General features: G+C 37.9%; 1 protein-coding gene across 2 annotated transcripts in view; it reads left to right on the top strand.

Moving 5' to 3' along the window:
- Window positions 1–18,359, top strand: part of ofcc1 (orofacial cleft 1 candidate 1) — a 168,284-nt gene extending 149,925 nt beyond the window's left edge. For both annotated transcript variants that reach the window (XM_022680172.2, XM_022680169.2), the window contains exons 21-23: window positions 1,152–1,331; window positions 16,828–16,954; window positions 17,051–18,359. In XM_022680172.2, coding sequence (XP_022535893.2) covers window positions 1,152–1,331; window positions 16,828–16,954; window positions 17,051–17,124 — 381 coding nt within the window. In that variant the 3' untranslated portion in view covers window positions 17,125–18,359. The remainder of the gene's footprint in view (window positions 1–1,151; window positions 1,332–16,827; window positions 16,955–17,050) is intronic.
- The last annotated feature ends 6,464 nt before the right edge of the window (window positions 18,360–24,823 follow it).

The following is a 24,823-nucleotide window of genomic DNA, read 5'->3' as shown; positions in this document are numbered from 1 at the left end:
AGTCAGGGTCAATGAACTTTCTCTCCTTTGTTTCCAACATTTTTATGTCTATGTTTTGAGCCTGATGGGACCCATCAAACTATTAATGTCCTAAACATCATTTGTTGAGTTTGTCTTATTTTTATCTGTTGTCTTATTTTTACTTGTCTACACTCTTAACCCTTTGCACCTGCTATTATTTATAATACAGGAACTACTACTGAATTATTTGGGAACAGAGTTGTATTTTAGAGTCTATAAAATTGGTGTTAACTCGAAAAGAGAAAAATTGTTTAGGGAGTTAAAAATTAAGGAGCTTCATATGGCCTTGCCATGAAATCCACAGAAGATCTGGGCCTCATTCACCAATATCTTCATAAGAATTGTCTTACATTTTATTCTTAAGAACAAATATCAATTCAGATTTTATGCCCAGAGCATATTTATAAACGTACATGTATCTATTTGTAATGTGAACAAAACTGTACCTGTAAAGCATGCATTCACACATTAATATGCTACATTGAAGCTGCCTGAAGAGCCCAAACTGCTGTGTGACATTCTGTATCTATATGCACATGAAAAAGTGTTGGATTCAGGGAGGGAGTCAGAATTTAGCACAACACCGGTGTTGGCTGATGACGATCACACAGGCAAAAAAGACACATAAAACTTGATTGGACTGTTCACATTCATGTTGTGTGCTCATAAATTGGATATGTATTTGATCTAGGACTTTGTCTAAAAGTGACTAAAATCTGATTTGAAAAGATCTGATTTAATATTTAAACAAAACATTTAAAGAAAAATCTAATTTAAAATTTAAATCCGGTAATGTGAACCTAGTCTTAAATTGTTTTAAACTGGCAGGGTCAGGCCAGGGTCACTTGTGTTGTTGAAGATCGGGGCCACCAAGATCTAAGACAGTAATTAGCACGAAAATGATTCATAAGTGAATGTAAATTAAAATAAATACAATTATTTAAAAATTGGAATTGAAACTGAACTTCTCATAGCTTTTCCTGCGTGGGTTTGGATTCAGAACAATCAGGTCAAGTTGAGACAGGCTTGGGTCAGTTATCTTCATCCCTCAGTGCTGTCAATTTTCTGCTGTTTGATAACTGTTGTGTCTTTAAGGTGTTTGTTCTATTGACCCGTGCATCTCTTACTAGGTGGCAGTGTATGACTACATCTGGACTGAGGAGGAGCCTGCAGGGTCCGAATCCCCCGGGGGTCCGCCCAACGCAGCAGGAGAGGCCAGCACCCACGTGTCTGTCTACACCCTGTACCTGAGTGGCCTTCGTCGCCGCTACAGACACTTCCTCAGGCAGCCCAATGGAGCTATTGCAGAGGTGGGCCTGCACTGCATCTGTTTTATCTGTTTTTCCTTCTTTCTTTTGTGCTTCTTTTAACCCACACTGGCTACTTCTCTCCTCCATTGATTTTTTATTTTTTCAATCCTAGAAACCCCCAATTCTGCAGATGCACTGAAATGCCAAAAGTCATGGGATATCAGAATATAAAGTGTTATTTCAGTGGAGAGCTGGGGAAAGCCCAAAAGGATGTGCTCCATTTCCTTTTGTTTACCTTTTAGTTTATATATTAATAGTATAATGTGTGCTAAACAATAGATATGATACATTTATGCTGTTCCCAGTGCAGTTATCAAAGGCATGGTTCACACTGAAGTCATGAACAACTTACAGAACATGCTTTAGAACCAGAATCTGAATTACATTTACTCACATTACTGTAATTGAGTAAATTTTATTAGTAATTTGTCATTTTTAAAGTAGTTGAGTTTTGTTCTGCATGGTAGCGCAGCTGAACTTTTACCAGCAGTGTTTATCACGGTTAGTGGGAACGACGCTGTGTGAATCAGCTGTGCTCGGGGAAACCGGTGTTCTGTTGAGTTATGCTGCCTATCGATATGTGCTTCTTTACGGCACTGCGCATGCGCCCACCAACAGTTTTTTTGTATGATTTCATGTTTTTATTGATATTTCCTTAAGTTTTTATTGGGAACACTAAACAATCTGCTTGAATAAAAACATGTAAATAGCAGTTAAAATAAAGAAATAGTTAAAAAACAGTGATGAACTGTAAAACTATAAACTGTAAAAATACAGTTTATAGTCACCTATATGACCATAACCTTTTAACAGTAAAGAAAGAAAATGGATCATAGAAACCTATGGCACTTGTTCTTGAATATGTTTTATGGGGTGGTCTGAATAAATACTGCCTGAAATGTCCAAATTATTATGTGAAATAATAGTTCATTATTAACTTTATTAAAATGTATGATTTTTACTTTTTTTACATCAAATAAATAAAAGTAACTATGTAACTTTTCCTTGAAGTACATTTTAAATTGAGTACTTTTTACTGTTACTCAAGTAGATTTTTAGATGGGTATTTTTACTTTTAATTGAGTAGAATTTTAGCAAAGTAAAGGTACTTTTACTTAATTACAAATTTTCAGTACTTTTTCAGACTCGGTCTATCTGTAATGTGAACAAAACTATACCTGTAAAACATGCATTCTCACATTAATATGCCCAATTAAAGCTGCCTTTTCTGTTGTGAAGGAAAAAAAATAATATAAAAAAACAACAAGAATAGGAATCACATGTGTAATCTGAATAGAGAACAGAATAGAAGTCCAGTAGGCCTGAATGTAGTCGCTCCTTTCTTCTTTATTTCCTCTAAAGAAAAGAAAGAGGAATGCCTATACTCTGTCGATACAGGTCTTACTGAAAGAAAGGAAGATATTTAAAATGCACATGCATGCAGGCACACACACACACACACAAGCACACGCACACACATACATTCACCAGGACTATATGGCCCGGGGCGGTGCCGTCACTCAGATCAAAGCGAGCTAAGCGAAGAGCTAAGCATTATTGTGTTCCTCACCCCCAGCCCCACTCCCCTCTCTTTGGGTTTTAGCTAAGAACTCGTAGCAGCGCCGCGTTCTCCCCAACGCCCCGCGTTCTGGGTACGTTTTCCACTGAGCTACACATTACTTCACTCAGCCGAGCAGCACTGAGCAGACTGCTGGCCAGATTGCTGTCTAATTAAATGTACCACCGATTCCACTCGGTAACAACTGCAAGCATATGAATTAACTCCCATCCCCCCGAGAACAACCTGGATCAGCCCAACAAAATTAATATTTTAAAACTTCTGTGTCAAAAGCGGCAGATTTATGCCGGGTGTGTCAACAGCTTGCTTGCAGGGACTGCACTCAGTTAATGGTGGATCCAGAGTCCCGAGCTTTTGACTGATGAGAAGGATGCGAGCACATGGCATATCTATCATTCTGGGAGATGCTCTGCTGAAGTAACGCAAACACACATAGAATACAGAAAGACATGAATAGGCATGAAAAAGATAGCAGAGCTTTATAGGTAAAGGATTTTCGAGGCAATAACCTCGTATTGTGGGCTAGAAACATTTTATTGATGCACAATATAGACAAAAGCACTGGGACACAGGGTTATTCATTGTTTCTCCTAAAATTAAGGGTATTCAAGAGAATGTATCCTGTTTTTTGTTGGACTCTACAAAGATAAGACACACTGTGTGTGTTTGTGTGCGTTTGCATGTCTCTGCCAGCAGAGCATACTACATAAAGTAGCAGAATTCATTCATTAGAAGGGGAGTCCTCAAACATTTGGAAACACAGTGTATTTTTTGCGAATAACAATTTATTGGATTCACAATAATTACAACAATCACACACCAATACATACACATTCACTACTCACAAACATGTCCATATACAAAAACACAAAACTGGAGGAAAACAAAAAGACCCATCCCTTATCCCTCTTTTCAAATGTGATCCTTCACAAACCAAATAGCATCTGTCCAGTTACTAACAGTTCTTGAAGTAGCCTTACGAAGTTTGGCTGTAGACCGCTCCAGAATTAAAATGTCCAGGAAATACTGTAACCAAATATTCCTCAGCTGAATATTAGGCTCATAATATTGCTTTAAAATAGCCTTTATCGCAGCTGTTGAGCCTGCCATCAGAATCTTCATTTGTATTAGCTTCAAATCAAATCCAGAATCATCACATAATAACAAAAGAGCTGGACATAATCGTAGTTTGATATCTAACAGTTCAGAAATAAACTCCATCACAAAAGTCCAAAATCTTACAACAACTGGACATTCCCAAAAGAAATGAAAAAAAGTACCAAGGAGTGAAAGACCACATCTATTACAGTTTTTATCAGCACTGAGTTTCATCTGAAAAGCACGAAGAGGAGTCATGTAAAACTTATGAATAATCTTATAATGAATTAATTGATGACCTAAATTTTTTGATGACATGAATACGTTATTCCAGACCACGTCCCAATTCACACTGATACCCAAGTTTGAGAGTTCTTTCTCCCACACAGCAACAGTCCCCAGGGTATGATCCTTAGCTGATATAAATTTGCTGTAAAGTGAGGACACAAGACCCCGAGTTGAGCTACCTAAAGTAAGAAGATCCACCAATGGATGGTTTTTCAGCGGGCCATCCCAGGGGACACCGTAAGCTCGTAGAGCAGATCGAATTCTCAAATACATGAAGTAAGATGTTCCAGGGAGAGAGAAAATCTCTTTTAAATTTTGAAAGGAACGTATTCCGTTTTTATCATATAGATCATCAAAAACATGTATATTCCTATTACTCCAAGGAGGAAATGTGAATGGTTTAGAACCTGTCAATAAATAATTATTATGCCAAAGAGGAGATAACTTATAAAAATGATCAGAAAGATCTAAATATCTATGCACTTGTTTCCAAATGTTCAGTGTATTATTTATTATAGGTCCCAAAGTGAGTAAAACTGATCTTTGTTTAAGACCTAAAAAGGGTACATCCTGAAGTCTGTATGGTTCAACCATAGCTTGTTCCATAGCTCGCCAAGGAGTTAGCGCAGAAGCGTCCAACCATGTCCTCAAAAATCTCAACTGAAATGACCAATAGTACAGTTTAAAATTAGGGAAACCAATTCCCCCCAAAGATTTGGGGCGTTGCAAGGTAGACAATCGAATCCTAGCACGCTTATTGTTCCAAATAAAAGTACGGCAAGCTGAATCTAATTCTTTAAAAAATGTGTCTGGTGGGGAGAGTGGTATCATAGAGAATAGAAAATTTACCCGTGGAAGAATATTCATTTTTATTACTGATATTCTTCCATGTAGAGTAAGATATAGAGGGCACCATCTAATCAAATCATGTCTGATTTTATTAATAAGAGAGGCATAATTATTTTTGCTAGCGAAGGAGATATTGGGGTGAATCTTTATACCTAGATATGTAAATTCAGAGACCCGTATCTGAGCTGGAATTTCAGAAGGAAGAGAGTATGTTTTAGCAAGAGCATCCAGTGGCATCAATACAGACTTTGACCAGTTAATTTTGTATCCCGAGAGCCTGCCGAATTGGTTAAATAGAGAAATTACATTAGGAAAAGAGCTGGATATGTCTGACAGATAAAGTAAAATATCATCAGCATAGAGTGATATATGATGAAGAGAGTCTTTTATAGATATAGGTTTAATTAAGGCATTTTGTCTTACAGCCTGTGCTAAAGGCTCTACAGCTAAAGCAAATAAAAAAGGGGATAAAGGACATCCCTGTCTGGTGCCTCGTTCTAGAAGAAACTTAGCTGATATCATATGCCCAGTGCTAACACACGCCGACGGATTGGTGTAAAGAGTAAAAATCATATGAATAAAAGCTGATCCAAAACCAAATCGTTTTAAAACAGCCCAGAGAAAAGGCCACTCTAGGCGATCAAACGCCTTTTCAGCATCTAATGAAAGCACTGCAGAACCTAACATCTGTGAGGGAGCAAACTCTAGAATATGGAATAAGCGACGCAAATTATCAGAGGCTAATCAAGAACGTATAAAGCCAGTTTGATCGCTGTGTATTAAATCAGGAATAACAGAATCCAGCCTTTTAGCAAGGACTTTAGCAAACACCTTAATGTCAGTATTCAAAAGTGACAATGGTCTATAACTTGAACACTCTGTTGAATCCTTTCCAGGTTTTAGAAGAAGTGATATAAGTGCAGAGTTTTGGTCTCTATGGAATGACCCAATCTCTAGAGAATATTCGACTGATTTCAAAAATATAGGTCCGACTAGATCCCATACTGCTACCAAAAGTTCTGGTGGGATTCCATCCAAACCTGGCGATTTGTGTGTTTGCATAGATATAATTGCTTCCTTAAGCTCCTCCAGTGTGATAGGGGCATCTAGCTGCATAACCTGATGGGGTGCAAGAGAAGATAGATTCAAAGGTTTTAGGAAGTTATCAAATTCTATAGTATCTCCAGATAATTCAGATTTATATAAATTACAATAAAAATCTTTAAAAATATTAATAATATCTGTAGGGTCAGAGAATAATATACCTGTCGAATCCCTAATTGCATTGATAGAAGAAAGTCTTTCAGACTGTTTTAGCTGTAAAGCTAAGAGTCTACCAGGTCTCTCAGATTGCTCGTAATAGGTTTGCCTCGTTTTAAGCAATAAAAATTCTGCTCGTGTGCTGAGAAGATCTTTAAGTTCAGCCCTAATTGATGTCAGAAGACTGCCCCTGTGTTCATCAAAACAGTTTTTCTGCAATATCTCCAACTGTCTAATTCGGCCCTCCAAATATGTGATATCCCACTGATTACGTTTGGACGAATTAGAAGCAAATGAGATGCAACAGCCTCTTATAAAACATTTTGTTGTTTCCCACAATATGTGGGGTGAAATTTCAGGGGTATTATTGATTTCAATAAATGACTTTAAACTACTTTTGATATATTTTATGAAATCTGCATCCTGAAGATGAAATACATTGAAACGCCATCTCTTAAAGCGGGGAGTTGTTGCATGTACAGCTAACGTTAGAAGTACAGGACTATGGTCTGAAATAGTTATTGGAAGAATATCCGTAAAAGTAACAAATTTGATTGCACCAGATGATATAAAGATATAATCAAGTCTAGAGAAAGTTTTATAACGGGGTGAAAAAAAGGTAAAATTATTATCCTTTGGATGGTTAAGACGCCAAGGATCATATAAATTAAGATCTGACAAAAAACTGTTTAAATTATCTGATGAAGAATTAGAGACAGAATACCCAGAACTACTTGTTCTGTCTATCTTAGGATCAATTACAGAATTAAAATCCCCACCCACAATTAGCTGCCTATTCCCTAAAAGCAATAACTTTAGTTTTAAGCATGCAAAAAATTCAGGGTCAAAAATATTAGGTGCATATACAGAAACAATAGAACATTTAATATCATTTAAAATAATGCTTGCAAAACACCATCTACCATCTGAGTCCCCACCAGCCAATTCTACAGTTATATTTAATTTCCTTTTTACCAAAATTAAAACTCCCTTTGTTTTGTTTGAGGATGAGGAGCTAGAAATAATTTTATAATATTTGTTTTGCAATCTGTACACATCTTTGGCCTTCAAATGAGTTTCTTGTATTAAAGCTATGTCTGCCCCTTTACGGTACAAAAAATCAAGACACTTAATACGTTTGACAGGAGTATTACAACCATTCACATTCCAGGATATAATATTATACTGAATGACCATTTATAATAAAGCAATAATAATTATACAAGAGAACATAAAAATAGTAAAGAGTACTAAGTCATCAATACTAATAATGATGGGTCTATGGGAATCAAGTAAACTGTAATAAATCATACCCCCCAGTGTTAAATAGCTCGTAGTGTGTGTTGTAGAATCCAAATATACAAAAAACAAAAACAAAATGCCCAACAGGCAGAACACCAGCACGCCAGGGCATAAACATCTGCCCTGCAAAAGCTGGAATAGAAACAAACGAGAAACTAGCTTCGGTGGAATCGCGCAAAAAAGGCACCCCCCCCCCCCCATCTCTATTCATAATAACTCGAAATTAGAATTTTTACACATGCAAAAAAGGTAATAATAAAAAGTACTCAGTGATAAATTCAACAACATATGAGCCACTCGAAAAATCGCAGTGATGCCCGAACATAATAGCTTATCACCCCCAAGAATAAACAATATAAAATGCCCGACAAACGGGAGCAAACAGGTACAAAAGAGTGTTATATCAATTAAACCCCTCACTTATTTCCATCAAATTCACACCAGAAAAACAAGGCCACTTTACCAGATCAGACTACACTGTTACTGGAGTTAGCAGAGACAGAGTGGACCGAATCAGCGAAACGCTGGGCTTCCTCAGGAGAGGAGAAGACATGCGTTTGGGAGTTATGCAGGACCTTCATCTTCGCTGGGTAGAGTAAAAAGGGTTGCAATCCCTTGCTTTTTAACGAGGAGATCACAGGCTGGAAGGCTTTGCGGCGGACCGCTGTGTCGATGGAATAGTCCGGGAAGAGAAGCAGGCGCGTTCGGCCGTGGGTTACCTGCGCACCGGGCTGCCGGTAAGCCTTTAAGATTTCTTGCCTGTCGGTGTAGCGGAGCAGCTTGAAAATTAGTGTGCGCGGTTTGTTTCCATCCGAATTCGGCTGCCCAGAGTAAACTCGATGAGCTCTCTCAATCTCAAACGAACTTTTCCCCGCCAGCGAGGGAAACCAAACCGGGAGCTGTCGCTGAAGAAACGCGACGGCGTCGCCCCCTTCCTCATTCTCCGGTAGTCCGACCAGACGGAGATTCGAGCGCCGGCTGCGGTCTTCCAGCTCTGCCAGCCGCTTCTGTAGCTTCGAAACACCGTCGTTCGCCTCTTTAATCCCGTCCCGGTCTTGTCTTTGAGCTGCTTGCAGTATGTCTGTGCGTTTGCCCAGCTTTGCTAGCGAAGCAGTTAGCATGGAAATCTCAGACTCAATTTTCACAAGATTTGTACGGAAGTTATCCATATCGTTGCGAATAGCCTTAACATCCATGCTAAGCTCCGACAAGGTCGGTTTCAGGCTGTCCACCGAGGAGCTGAGCGACTGTAAATACTGAACCTGAGTGTCCTGCTCCTCGGATAGCTTTAGCTGCCGCCTAGCCTTCTTAGCCGCACTTTTAGAAGAAGGAGATGCAATTTCCATGGCGTTTTCTTCTGAACCTCTTTTCTCTGTGGACTCCATATTTATCAGAGGCCGTACACGAACCTGCACCGGGGTGTTTTAGGGTAAAAATTATTCGGTTTAAAAGAGCTGAGGGGGAGAGAAAAAATCTACGCCGCCATCTTTGCCAGATCCCAACCGGAAGTCCGAAACACAGTGTATTGAAGTAGTCTACAGAGTGTAGGTAGTACACTACATGTAAGTTTTCATAAAGATTCAAGAGGGTTTATGTATTTTAGATTAGGATACAGAGATCCATCATTACAAAATAATGATAAAATTTAAGGCAGTTCTTAAGAATAATTGTAAATGAGCCCTTTATGGTCATCATAAAATTGTTTATCCACTTTTTCATGTTCTTTGTGAAATTCACTTGGTCTCTCTGAGTTATGTATGCATGCATCTGCATATGAAACTGTTCTTCAATCTCCATTGTCTGCAGTAGCTAGTAAAGGAAAATACTACTAAAAAAAAAAAACGAGTCAATCAGGAAAAGCACCATGTCTACGTCAAATTGTGAGTTCATGGCCTCGCCCATTTTGGCTCGGGACTGCCCCCAGACAGAGCAGAAGCCGTCCTGCAGCAGAGCCGACACTGTCAGCTGAAGAGCTTAACTACAGCTCTGTTGATACAGCTAGTTAACGTTAGCTATATTGTGTAAATCAGTATAGGTTTAAATCGGATCTCCGGTTGATTCTGCATTTTACAGAGGTGGGTGGCGGAGAGCTGCTCGGCTGCAGGCAACATTGAAAACAATTCTTTTGGCCGCAGAGAGTCTGAAAAGAGATAGCAATCAGCGCTATATCTTTACAACTAAGGCTGTATCTCTGAAAACATTTTGTCCTTTGAGTTTTAGAGCTGTAAAATGGACTGTGGGTGGAGGAGGCAGGTAGGCGTTCTCTGCTGCAGTGCTGTTAGCCAATCAGAGGTGATATGTTTGCATGTATGAATATTCATGAGCAAGAGCCGAAATCCTGTCTTTCTTCAGAGACCAGTAATTCAGTGAAATACAGCAGGACTATACAGAAACACTGGAGCACCTTTTTTTCACAAAAAAACGACTCACATGGCATTCATTCATATTAGAGACCACATCTAGACATTTTAAAATGTATGAAAAAACTGATGGAATGATACCTTTAAAGGCATGTTCTAGACATTAAATGAACATTGTTAAGACCTTTCTAAGGTTCTTTATGGAACCAAAATTGTTTATTCTATGCCATTGTATTTTTTAAGAGTGTACTCAATCATCACCAATATGCCAGACACTAACACAGCCCCAATTAACCAGGGCTTCTCAGCCCCAGTGCTGGGGCCCACCAAACCACACAGTCTAGAGTACATGATTCCACCCCTGAAGTGCTTCTAATTAGCTGATGAGTTGACTCAGGTGTGTTCCAGCAGGGGGAAAACAGAAGCCCATGCAGAGCAGGGAAAGGCGTTGGGAAACACTGTGCTGAACACATTAGAGGCACTGCGTCCGTCTCCGCCGAGGCTCAGCTCCACAGTTTTTCCTGCGGAGCTGCAGTGTTCACTCCGTGTGTTATCCACTACATTTCTGCCTGGATCAGCAGACGGACGTGTCACATGGGATCTGCAGCATGTGACGACTACGTCCCCCTACTGGAGGACATCCTGTTTGAGAGGCAAAGATGGCATCAGCTGACTGGCATAACTATCACTCTTAAAAATAAAGATGCTACAGGGGGTTCGGGATGAATGCCATAGAAGAACTGTTATTGTAAAAGAGACATAAGCGTGAAGAACCTGTAAAAAAAAAAAAAAAGATAATGTTTCCATCCATTTCATCCTTATTTAATAGCCTATAAAGGTTTATATTGTACTGTTGATTGTGCTTTTTCAATGCATGGCCATCTGATGCTGCATGTGATGTTATTTATACACAATATGTCAAAATGTTTAAGGACATCCCTATGAATGCTATGAATCCCTATTAAGCTACATTAGGACTGATAAGAAATGCTGATAGAACAGGTCTTTGTATTAAATTAAAAATGAATCTATTGACACCATGTCCAATGCCAGGCATAGCGATGAGGGTTGCAGAGGGCAGACGCTCCTTTAGAATGTGTGCAGGGGAGTGCAGGACCAGGATTAAACACTGGTCTAGACAGACAGACAGAAAGAAAGAGTATAAAATCAACAGTAATATTAGTAAAACATAGAAAAAAAACAAGTTTAGGACTTAAACTTTGGAGTTTATTTCACATCAACATGACTGTGAGAAAATAGGTCTTCTTTTTGAGCTAAAGCTAAATGAAACAGCATATCCAAACATTAGTATGCTAACCTAGCAAGCTAAAGCTAAATGAAACAGCATATCTAAACATTAGTATGTTATCCTACAAAGCAAAATCTAACTAGTGAACTAAACAGCCTTTCAAAAACTAGAAAGCTACCAAGCAAAATTCAGAGTTAATAGAGAGTTAAAATGAAACTTAAAACCAAAAGCTAGCCAGCTATCAACAAAACTAATTAACTAGTAGACTAAAGCTGAATCCACCAACATATGCAAAAGCTAGTGACTACCAAGCAAAATCTATCAAGTCAGCTAAAGCTAAATCTAAAGGCTAGCCAGCTATCAAACACAACTAACAAACAAGTTAAAGCTCAATCAACCAGCATATCAAACATCTAGTAAGCTATAAAACAAATCAAAATAACTAGTTGGCTAAAGTTAAATCCACCAGCACAGCAAAAGCTAATGACTACCAAGCTAAATTAGCCATCCTAACCAAAAACTAGCAAGCTAGCTCACCTGTTTTCTCTGCTAATCGGTCGTCCATCTATTTATTTGTTCATTTGTTTGTAAATGCATCTGTCCACTGTTTTCCTCATCCATACATTCAACCAGTTGTCACTTTAGTTTTTATATAAATTATACAAACCATTAATTCATTCTCCCCCCACTTCACTTTTTTTTCTTCCATTCTGCTCAGACTGTTTAGTTCTGCTAGTTAGAATGTAAGGAGTTTTCAGGGATGTCAACCAGGCTGAGTAAAGTTATTAGCAGCCTCTAAAATGTGAAATTTTATTATATATCTTTATGGATTTTTCTTCAAACTTTTTTTTTGTCAAAATGTAATAGACATTAACACATTTTAGTATCACGCACAATTTTAAATGTATGGTTTTTTTTTATTATTAATTTATTGTACTTAAAACCACATCGTATAGCGCCAGATTTTTTTTTTTCAGCAGATTTTACTGTTCTAATGAAGTTGTTACCCAAGAGCTGCAGCAAACTCTTCACCACACACGGGTTGTCATCAGACATCAGCGTTAAATGCCTATAAAACACTATTGTAAAGCTGATTTTAAACAAAAGGCAGTTAGAAAATAAGCTTCCTCAGCAGAAGGACTGAACGTGTGCTGGATGCAAGACGCTTTTTAGCGTTTTTCAGCCTACCTTTATTACTCCACAAGTAACGTTAAACTCATGCTCAGACTGTTTCTCGAACCGAGCCGTTATTTAAGCAGATGTTTAGCACTTTCTGAATAGCGGAACTGCACTTTATAATGGCTCGGATGAGAACAGCCCCCCCATAACCGCTCGACTTTTGCAGCTTCATCTGCACAAACAAGATGGCGCCGGACATAAACGGAAGTTTTATGGGCAGAGCGCGCGTGTTGTTCCTCGCGGGCTCCCACTTAAAGCGCGTGCGGCCTTAGCGAACGTGGCCCCGGCCAACTGCGCCTCGCGCTTCTCCTACCCATATGCCGAGCAGAGCATATGCAGAGCCTGGCGCCGCTTCTGGAAAAGACCCATTAAAAATGCACAACTAAAGCTCCGACAGCTTGAGTATTACCTCCACACGAATTATTTATTATGCGGAGAGGAAACAAAACGGTGACGACCATCCAGCGTGCGACGAGCGCGCACACTTTTGTTCCCATCGTGTGCTTTTATCACTTGCACTCTTCAGCTTGTAGACTTGCAGAATAAACGTGGCTGTGTGATACAATGGCTGAGGAGGTGAACAGAGGGCTGATAGCCTAGAGGACTGGGCCCAGATCAGTCTTAGAAGATGAAATTATTGTTGAAGATAATTAAAGCATTTTTTAAAGCCTAAATAATTACTCACTCACTGATTTTTGTGAGGAGGGAAGTTGTTGGTTATGATTTTGTTGGTTTTGAAGAAAGGCACAGATTGTGAATTAAATGTATATTTTATTCATTGTTTAACTTCATGTAACAGTATGGTGTTTCTTTGAGTATACGTATTTAATATGGGGTTTAGTTTATTTTTTTTTTATTTTTTTTTTTATGTAAGTTATTCACTATTTTGGTAGTGAAAAAATACTATATGGTCATTCTACAAGCTCTTCAAAATCAAAAATTTTAATGAAACATTCTGTTTCCCCTTTTATGACAAGCTAGTGTAAAAAAATGAAACACTGGCTTATATTACACAGTAGCTGTTTAGCATTGCCTATCCTAATCTAGCATAGCTTATAAAATATTCTAAAACTGGTCAGTCTGACATTACCATTTAGTAACTCCAAACATAACCATATAATCACTAGATAACACCTCACCACGATCAGTTATCGTAGCGTCTTATCAACTCTAAATGGTTCAGAACTTTTTATTAATTAAGTGGCACTATAAATTGAATTTGATATTCTAAGGCACTTTTGAAAAGCAAATTTTGCTGATTTTTTTAAAACGTCTACATAATTTAGGGTTTATTAGTTATTGTAGTAATATGAGTTGAAATTGTGCATAAAAGAGAGGTTTTCTGATTGCCTTACTATGGTGGTGATTGGAGTCTGGGTATATACAGTTATACAAATGTACAGATATACTGTACTACTCAAATATGAGACCACTTAAAAATGATGAGTTTCTTTGATTTGACCAAATTAAAAAACCTCTAGAATATAATCAAGATGAAGATGGATGATCACAAGCCATCAAACCGAGCTGAACTGCTTGATTTTTTTGCACCAGAAGTGGCATAAAGTTATCCAAAAGCAGTGTGTAGGACTGGTGGAGGAGAACATGCCAATATGCATGAAAACTGTGACTAAAAAACAGGCAGGGTTATTCCAGCAAATATTGATTTCTGAATTCTTAAAACTGTATCAATATAAACTTGTTTTTTTTTTTTGCATTATTTGAGGTCTGAAAGCTCTGCATCTTTTTTGTTATTTCAGCCTTTTCTCATTTTCTGCAAATAAATGCTCTAAATAACAATATTTGTACTTGGAATTTAGGAGAAATGTTGTCTGTAGTTTATAGAATAAAAAAACTATGTTCATTTTACTCAAACATAAACCTATAAATAGCAAAATCAGAGAAACTGATTCAGTGGTCTCTCTTCATTTTTTCCAGAGCTGTATATCTTATTTGTTTACCAAAAAGAACCAACATATATCTTATGGGCTGTTACACAGTCCACTATATGCATTTGTCTACCATAAATGGATGTTAGAATTATGTTAAAATTATGTTTTAGGCCCAAAATTAGGCAATATATTAATACAATGGGATTCCAAGAGACAACTCTGCAGATATTTATTCTGTGTCACCAACACTGTGAACAGATCTGTCCTAAAGAGATTCTCTGGAATGGCACATAGCAAATGACATTTACAGTAACTACTTTGTCTTTAGAAATAAAGTGTACAGAAATGTAGAAATAAATGGAATTTCTGACCATTTATGAAGTAAACCCCAAACAAATTGTTAACTTTAGTCAAACGTAAGGCAAAACACAGCAGTAAGCTCTTGAATAAAGTCGTTTAAAGCTTTAACATCCACAAGATCTTCAACTACAAAGCAAAGCTCTCAAGTCTCCTTAACATACTTTCTGACGGACCTCATTCTAAGAACCACAATGCTTTATTTGACTGAATTATCTTGAACAGTCAAATTAGTTCAGACTGTGTCATTGTGCACAAGTGTAACCCAAGGCTGGGACTGCGCATGGAGGTGAGTCCACGCCGGCAGCCACAGAGGCGAGCACGGGGCCGTGCCATTTACTGCCAGTTCCTCATTGGGATATTACGGTATTACTCCATCAATTTCACCATTAACCACACTCGCTCCCTCTCCCCGTGTCTCATACTGGTGACTCACCCTCTGCACCGCCACGTGAAGCTCGTCACCCAGTGCACCCTGACCCAGATGGGCTTTGGGAATATGAAAAATGTAACCTTTAAGAAGGGACCTCGGAGCTACGTTAATTGACAAACTGCATTAATCCTCTCATCCCTGCCCGGCTTCTCGTAATTACTGCTGCACGCGTTTGATGACTGCTGTGGAGGGGCTGCCTGTGCTCTGCCTGCCGTGCAGTTACAGCAGTAGATCAGTAATGCAGATATGCAGAGATGTGTCCAATAAAAGCTCTGGAGAAAAATAAGAGACCACTTAAAAATGACGAGTTTCTTTAATTTTACCTAATTGAAAACCTCTATAACATAATTAAGAGGAAGATGGATGATCACAAGCCATCAAACCAAGCTGAACTGCTTAAATTCCTGCACCAGGAGTGGCATAAAGTTATCCAAAAGCAGTGTGTAAGACTGATGGAGGAGAACATGCCAAGATGCATGAAAACAGTGATTAAAAACCAGGGTTATTCCACCAAATATTGACTTCTGAACTCTTGAAACTTTATGAATATGATCTTGTTTTATTTGCATTATTTAAGGTTTAAAAGTTCTGCATTATTTTTTGTTATTTCAGTCATTTCTCATTTTCTGCCAATAAATATTTTAAATGACAATATTTTTATTTGGAATTTGGGAGAAATATTGTCAGTAGTTTAACAATATCAGAGAAACTGATTCAGAAACTGTATTTTTAACTTTTAAGAGTGTATCACTTCTTGCTACACCTTTACCTTTAAGAGTGTATTTTTTACTTTTAAGAGTGTATCACTTCTTGCTACACCTTTACCTTTAAGAGTGTATTTTTTACTTTTAAGAGTGTATCACTCCTTGCTACACCTTTACTTTTAAGTGTGTATTTTTTTACTTTTAAGAGTGTATCACTCCTTACTACACCTTTACTTTTTATGTGTGTATTTTTTACTTTTAAGATTGTATCACTCCTTTCCACGCCTTTACTTTTAATAGTATATTTTTTACTTTTAAGAGTGTATCACTCCTTGCTGCACCTTTACTTTTAAGAGTGTATTTTTTACTTTTAAGACTGTATCACTCCTTGCTACACCTTTACTTTTTACGTGTGTATTTTTTACTTTTAAGTGTGTATCACTCCTTGCCACACCTTTACTTTTTGTGATTTTTTTAAATTGTTTTTTAACAAATAAAAGTATAAAATTAAAAATTCAGTACAAAAAAAGAGAAAAATAGAGCATAAGCACCAAGGCCTTTACTTTTAATAGTATATTTTTTACTTTTAAGACTGTATCACTCCTTGCTACACCTTTACTTTTAAGTGTGTATCACTCCTTATAACGTTATCAAAACGGTGTGGGGTTAAGCCACAGCAGGCCTGTACACATTTGTACATCCATATCACAAGATTCGTGAATTTATAAGGGGTTGATTTTAGTGCTGAGTCTTCATATATTCACTGTACAAGGCGTGTACCCACACATGCACACTAATTTGGGGAAATGCGACAGTTATAATGCTTATTTAAAAAAATAAATGGGTTCCATATTATATTTCATATGATACAGAACCATCTCTTCTGTGGCAAAGTCAGATTTTCAGTGAAACACACATTTTTCATTAATTCCAGTGCATTTTTCAGGTGATCGGGGACTTGGACAGTGTGGAGGCTCAGCAGAGTGAGAGGATGGCACAGGAGGACGAGGTGGAGAGGATGAAGGGTCCAGCACATGCTGTCAGAGATAGAAAGAGGAAGAAGCATGCATGGCGTGAGTGATATAGTGTCAGCTGGCTATGACAGAACAAATATTTTGGTTTCTATGAAAGATTATAACTGTTTTAGAAATGTTGTTTGTGTGTTTTAGGATCTAACAGGGTGGGACCTGTTGGAGGAAGTGACACTGAGCCCAGTACAACACTGAAGGACCACAACCATTGACCCTACAATTTAAATGTGCAGCTTTAATGCAGAGTAAAATAATGCTGGATTATAAGAATGTGGACAGAATTCTTCATTGTAAGAAGAGAACAAAGAACAGCAAGAGTACAAATGTGATGATCTCTTTAATACCAGTGTTTTTGGACACTACACTACTGACGTTTTAGGCATATCTGTTCCTAATTAATATTTATCAATTAATATATTATGGTTACCCAGTGTACTTGGATTTCTGCATAAATTGGTCATTAAATATGTTCTGATCTTTATTTACGTCACAACAATAGACAAACACAGTCTGCTTAACCACACAAAAAAAATTATATGTTTGCATGGTTTTATTAAACACAACATGTTAACATTCACAGTGAGGGAAGAAAAAGTATGTGAACCACTAGGCTAATGACTTTTCTAGGAGCTAATTGTAGCCAGAATGTGATGAGATTAGATGTGTATAATTCACTCGTTTTTCATAAAAATAATATATATATGAAGAGTTTGATTCCAAGACGTGATAAACGCCGTATAAAAAAAAAAATGCGTTAGAGCCGGAATCAGAATGTTATGTGACCACTCTTGAAAAGCCAATATTCAATTTTCATCAAAACGCCACATCCGCCGTGTAATACTGCCCTGCTTTCTCTCTTTCTTTCCAAAATGCAACCAACGGCAGTCTTGATTTCCCCCAGAATGCCACATCTCCACTCATCCAATCACAGTGCAGCATTCCACGAGCTATCTAATGTAAACATCATAGCACACGCCCTGTTGAGCCGGCCGGCATTTTTTGAAGCCTACTTTCACTTTCGTTTTTCACTCTCAAAGTCTGCGAAAATGAACGGGTTTGATGGTATAGAGGAGCCTGTTCGTGAAGCAGTTATTGAAAAAAAGAGAAAGCCATCAAAAAAGTCTCATGTACGTGAAAAGGTAAAGAAAATCAGGCATTCAGGAGGGGGGGAAATGCCGGTTGTCATCTGCAGTTCACACACACACACACACACACACAATAGACACTATACTACACCACACTACACTACACTACACTAGACTACAGCACATTAATGTAACATGATTTTGGGGATTTTATAGTGTTAATGTCTTGTTCGTTAATGAAATTTTGCACTTTTTCGAAAAGAAATGTTTTGAAATTTTTGTTTTTAGGCCCAATGGTCAAACTATTATATTCAGATGTACAATTTACTGTTATTTATTATTGTATTTTAAATTTTAATATTAGTTTAGTTTAGTTTTTGCAGGGGGTGGTTGCAAATATGTGAGATGAATCATTTTCAAATTATATCTTGATTAAACTAATTAAGGCAAGCAGAAGAAGTTTCATGCTGAAAAAAATACTTTTAAATATTTTTTTCTATCTTTAAACTTTAAAATGGGTCAAATTGACCCGGAACATAACAGGAAGGTTAAAACCTGTATTAACTGAATTATAAATACTTTTCATAAATGTTTATCCCAAGTCACACTGAACTGTTTACTAAAAAGGCAATAAACCCATCTAGAGTATCTTATATTTGATTTAGCTTTGATATAAACAGCCCAGTTTAGAGGTACAGACTGCGTCGGATACAGTCGTCGTAAGTATGAGGCATACGCCTCGGTGCCATCCGTTACCCGGTAAACAATGTAAAGTAATGTAAATGATTCCATCAGGAAATAAATGCGGGTCGTTACGTCCTCAGCACTGCCTCCACATCGTGAGAAATGAGGATCCTAAAAGTCACTTATCAGCGGCTAGTGATAAAATATCAATATTGGGAGCCCATTAGGCAGGATAATATTCCTGCTGCCTTGATTTGTATTGAGTATGTGTCTGCTGGCTGGTGCTTTGATGAAATGAACTGGCCCACAAATCAGGCCTTAATGGGAACCTACTTATACATACGGCTTAATTAAAGGTTGTGGGCTTATTAACATGTGTCTGTAGCCGCGGCAGGCCAGAGATGGGGAGCCGCTCTCGTGCCGGGCCCAGGTTGTAAAGATTTTATAGATAACCTATCATTATTAAAGCCCATTGCTTAATATCGGATCTTAATAACCTGTCATTTTCATTGATGATGATTCTCTTTATGGGTGGCCATTATGGCGTGTTGAGGGGGAAGCGGTGAGGTGGTCTGGGACTGCTGTCCCCTCTGCAATCATTACACTAGTTTGGTCACTGAAGCTTCTTTATTTCTTGTATCTTGTGCTGCTGTGGGGAGAAATGGAGCTGAGACTAGCAGTATTGTACAGTGTATTATTATATATTACATGTATTTATGTGATGTGTTAAGAGTCAGGTTTATACAGTTAAATATGTAGACAGTGATGCTATGCTTTTTGTGCAATCACTGCGCATCAAAGCCATGACCTTGACATAGCCAGTGATGTACTCTAGCAGTTCAATTACAGGACTGTAACTAATGAACTTACAGATGGTTGGTCTATTTTGCTCTCTTTTCTCTTTCTTTGACGCATTCTCACTCCTTTTTTCAATTATTTCCTTTTTTGCTTCTTTCTTTCTTTCCTTTCATCTTTCTACCTTCCTTTATCAGTTATACTCTGCTACAAATGGTTATTTGAGCAATGCCACAAAAGAACCACGCTTGAGTCCATAAAATAACAACTTTGTAATAGAGATATGCGAGTGTGAAGAGCTTTGTAAAGGTCTAAAGAACCTTTGCCAGTTTAAAGGTTCTCCACACTGACTTTATGGAATAAAATGTTTGTAATCTGTTTAAAGAGGCAGTCCATATTATGTGTTTTTTTAATCTGAAAGCAGATGCATTTTTGAGTGATTAACCAATGTGTTTAATTGAACCAGTGTGCTGGAACGACCATCCCTGCTAAGCCTAATATTTCCAAATTCTAAAAACTGGGGTGTCGGGAGTTCTTCTGACCACGTCACACATATTTACATACTTACGTCACAATAACATCCTCTAAAAGAGGATCCGGCTCAGTTTTACTGAACGTGAGCGGCTGGTGGAGCAATGGAGACTTCAGAAGGAGAAACTCAGACCTCAGTAGCTCATTCACTCATAGTAAAACCAAAGGAACGAAAGAGTGAAGCAAGCTCTGAAGCCAACGGGAACACAATACAGTCCGCAATAAAACCAGAATTCATATTTCTGACTGAGCGCTCTCTCTCTCTCTCTCTCTCTCTCTCTGACTGAACATAACCTGGAATTGGATTTATCCGCTCTTAAAGGAGACCGCATCACACCCACCCAGTTTAAAGTGATTTTTCTGCATGCTTAATTACCCACTCTCACCAGAAAGGACCCTAAATCCTCCAAATCCCCAAATTCCAAAAATTACAGACATCAGCTTTAAAGCTATATACAGTCATATTGAAAAATTAGGGCACCCCGTGAATTATTCTGTTTTTTTTTTTTAACGTATGGGTGTTTGATTATCTGCTTTAACAATCTTCTGTCTAAAGAAGAACTCATAGAGATCTGTAGATCTGGCTGTGTTAATCCGTCAATCCATCAATAATCAAGATCAGACTAATGTATACATTTTCATTAGAGAGACTCCTTTAGAACTCTAACATGTTGTAAGTAGTAATAAATATGGGGGTAGCCTAATGTTTGCCATTGCAAAAGTTAGTTTATAATGTAGTTAAAATTCATCCATCTCAATTGTTTAGGTCAAGATCAAATAAATAAATGTTTTTACTTGGTTTTCCTCTGAATTTAAGTAAAAAAAAAGTAAGTGAAATCTTTTAACTCTGTATTGCTCTGTTGTGCTTTCAGCCTCACGCTAGTTTAATTATTGTGGAACTCTGCCTTGACCTTATACTTTACATGTAATATTTCATATTATTCCCATGTTTTTCGTCAGATCTCCTGAAGAAATTCTGTAATTGCTTAATTTACTGTTTCCAATGAACATTAAATGGATTAAGAGTATTGAGAGTATGTAAAAAAGGAGACTTTTATCTATATGTAAATATATCTTTAAAATACATGTTAGATTTTACCTACATGATGCCAAACAGCTTGAAAACCCCTGAGGTCATGTGTGTATGTGTTACGCAGTGATGACTCCATTCAGTTTGACAGTGCATCACCCTCGGTTCAATCAGCTTCCTAATGAAGACTAATTACCCTTCAGGGGGTAAGAGGGGGATGATTGTCACCCATCACATTTTGATATTCTTGGAGCTGGAAGTCAATATGTTTTATTGACACTAATTTTGTCCTTAACGAACGCGATTAATGCAGTTTCTATTCTCTGAAGGGGGTTTCACAATGTCACAGGCCTGGATTTAATTTAGTCTTTTTCTTTTCTGCTGTCAGTGCTAACTTCTCTTACTCGTAGCTCCAAACATCAAACGGCTATGATTGATTTTCTGTCTTTCAGAATGCTTTGATTGACTTGCATACAATTGGATGTTCCTACAGAGAAAGAAACTTATTCTTCTTGTTCTTTTCTTCTTCTTCTACTTCTTCTTCTTCTTTTCCTCAGGCTCACATCTGTCAGTCTCTCTACTGTTGGCAAACAAACCTCAGCCTCCTTTTCTCACCTTTGTGCGAGCTGTTTCTTCTTCTTTTGCTCAGAGAGTAAAAGAACCCCCCCCCCCCCCCCCAACGAAAGGACAGAGGTGCTCCGAAGGTTCAAATATTTGATTGCTAATGACAAACACTATTTCACAGCCATTTAAATTTCAAATCGATCCCTGCGAGCAGTTATTTCTGCGGAAAAAAAAGATGCCCCTGGGTCTATATGTTCCACAACTGCTGATTTCAGTTAAAAGAAAAGACTTTCTGCCGAGCAATCATGTGCAAACTGCAACTTTTTGAAGTGCTTGCTCTCGCATCTGCATAGTCCAAACCCAGGGATGCTGCTAGTTAGAGGGTAAAAAGAGGAATAAAAGAGAAAGAGAGAGGGAAAAAAAACATAAAAAGAAATAACACTTTGTCTAATTCTATATTTATGTACCCCTCAGCCTGTGGTATTCCTGTAGAGTAGTTTTTGCAGAGAGGTTTTGGAGCGTGTGAGTGAGTGTGTGTGTGTGTGTGTGTGTGTAAGCGAGTGTGTGTGATACAGGCATCTCTGCAGGCTGTATTACAGGGATCCGACTGCATTTGAATTAAGCTATATAAAATGCCTTACATGCAAAACAAACATAGACTTTACTGTTGGGAACTGTTTGCTCTGTCCGTGTGGGAAGAGTTCTCGCTGGAACACGCTGACTAAATGAACCGGGGTTTGAACTTTCAATAGAAGAACTTCACATTATAGAACATAACTTCAAATAATCACATTTAAAATGACTAAACATACATTAATAATTATATTTTAGATCATATACAGTAACTCCATGGAATCTAAAGAGCACTGCACAGATCTGTGGGATATTTGTATATGGCTTCCTGCATTCCTGCATTGCCAGTCATGATCATTACCACCTACCCTGCTGTCCACTCTGGGTGGTAATGTCTACTATGGCATATTTCCAGTACACATGTCTCTGTTCCTTTAGACTGTTCCATCAAATCACGTCTTTAACATATAACATTTAAGTAAGTAAATGGTGTGGGGTTGATGCTGCAGTTGGTCTACAGGTCTAGGTTCAGCAACAGTATGTGCTGAAAGAATGAGGTCAGCTAACTACCTGAATATACTGAATATAGACCAGGTTATTCCATCAATGGCTTTTTTCTTCTCTAATGATACGCTCATATTCCAATATGATAATGATAATGTCAGGATTTATGGTGCTGGAATTGTGAAAGAGTGATTCAGGGAGCATGAGATCATCATTTTCACACATGGATTGTTCACCACAGAGTCCAGACCTTAACCTCATTGAGAATCTTTGGGATGTGCTGGATGGAGAAGACTTTGTGCAGTGGTCAGACTCTACCATCATCAATACTGCAAGATCTTGGTGAAAAATAAATTAATGCAACACTGAATTGAAAGAAATCTTGTAACATTGCAGAACCTTATCGAAACAATGCCACAGTGAATGTGTGCCACAATCAAAGTTAAAGGCAGTACAACAAAATATTAGAGAGTGTGCTCTTTTTATTTGAACACTGCCGCGTTCCTACTCCCCTAGTTACTGATTGTTTCCATCTTGCCTCTCTAGTTTTGCCTGCCTTATTGTTACTGACCCTGCCTGCCCAATACTACTCCTGTAAGCCTAGCTCCTTTGTTAATAAACTCTGTTGGTATCTGCATGTGTCTGGCCAGCGTGACATCATGTGATGTGATTTTGATTATACCTGAGTAGGAAACCTGTATCATAGGGGCGTTCCAGTTGAATTTTACATCTTGGAGCTTGGAACTTCTGATGTCCCAGTTTAAATGGTAGACAGTATTAATTTGCTGCTACTCACTGCTCACATGCCATGTTTCAGCAGAGTAGTCCTGAAGGACACTGCCTGTCTGTTTGTTTTATTTGTTTATTTATTAAGGTGGATGGAGGCACAGGCATCTGTCCAGAGGAAAATCATTTGCAAAAAGAGCAGGAAATCAAAAGATAAATATGCAAATCAGTTCACAACATGAAACCTTGTAATGAATGGGAAAGGTTTTCATCATATTTCATTATGCAGAGGTCACGGCTTAATGCAGCCAGCTGGGCTTGTGTTTCTCTACCACACTCCTCTCTCTCTCTCTCTCTCTCTCTCTCTCTCTCTCTCTCTCTCTCTCACACTCTCACTTTCATTCTCTCTCTCTCTCTCTTTCTCTCTCTCTCTCTCTCTTTCTCTCTCTCTTTCTCTCTTTCTTTCTCATTTGTCTGCAAATTAAACAGAACAACAGCCCGGTACAGAAAGGTGAGGGCAGAGGCCGATTCTGCATCACCACCCATAATACTCACTCATACGTAGATGCTGCTCACGTAGGACCACCTGCTCTTCAGCATTTGAATAAACATAATGTAGGTAAAAAGTGCTATGTCCAAATGTTTGTGGACACCCCTTTTTTTCAAAATGCGATCAACTATTTTACACACAAGTTGCACTCGTTGCTGACACAGATGAGCAAATGCACACATGCAGCTTGTCTATAACCTGCAGAGAAGTATTCTTAATAGAATAGACACCAGACTCCCTGGAGCAGATAAAGATCATCATATATTTGTAGCATGTTTGTCGCTGAAGACAGTCAAATTCTCACAGCAATTCTTAAAAATTTAGTAGGAGGCCTGGCACATCGGCTATCAGCCAAATTCCAGCTAACAGAATATATTATTAGAATGTTTAGCAATGTGCTACATTTTGAAAAGATTCCAAGAAGGTTAGTCTGTAACTTTACAGTAATAATGTTCCAGGAATAATTAAAAAATTATGGAAGAGTTAAAAGTAACATTCCCAAAACTAAAAATTAACTAATGTACACAAGAGACATTGCAGTGATGTTACCTGAACATTTAAAAGAGTTAAATAAAAATCATAAAAGAACATCCAGAAAACTTGACAGATTAAACATTGTAAGAACATTATCTGTAACATGCAGAAAATGTTCTACAAACCAAAAAAATGTGAGCTGGGCATTGCTACCACATTTTCACACCTAGCTAAATAAATGTCATTTTTTTATGCCTCAGCACCTTTCTCAAAAATAAAAGAGCATCTATATTGTCTCTATAGCTGCTATTAATGATTCTATGCATCAATGGGTGTCTTTTTTTGTTTTATCCCAATACTTTTGTCCATTAGGTGTACATCCCTTCTATGGAATG

This window comes from Astyanax mexicanus, chromosome 1 (genome assembly GCF_023375975.1).
Source record: "Astyanax mexicanus isolate ESR-SI-001 chromosome 1, AstMex3_surface, whole genome shotgun sequence".
In the NCBI taxonomy this organism is placed as follows: Eukaryota; Metazoa; Chordata; class Actinopteri; order Characiformes; family Acestrorhamphidae; genus Astyanax; species Astyanax mexicanus.
Note: the sequence above shows the minus strand (reverse complement) of the source record. Positions and strands in the feature narration are given on the sequence as shown.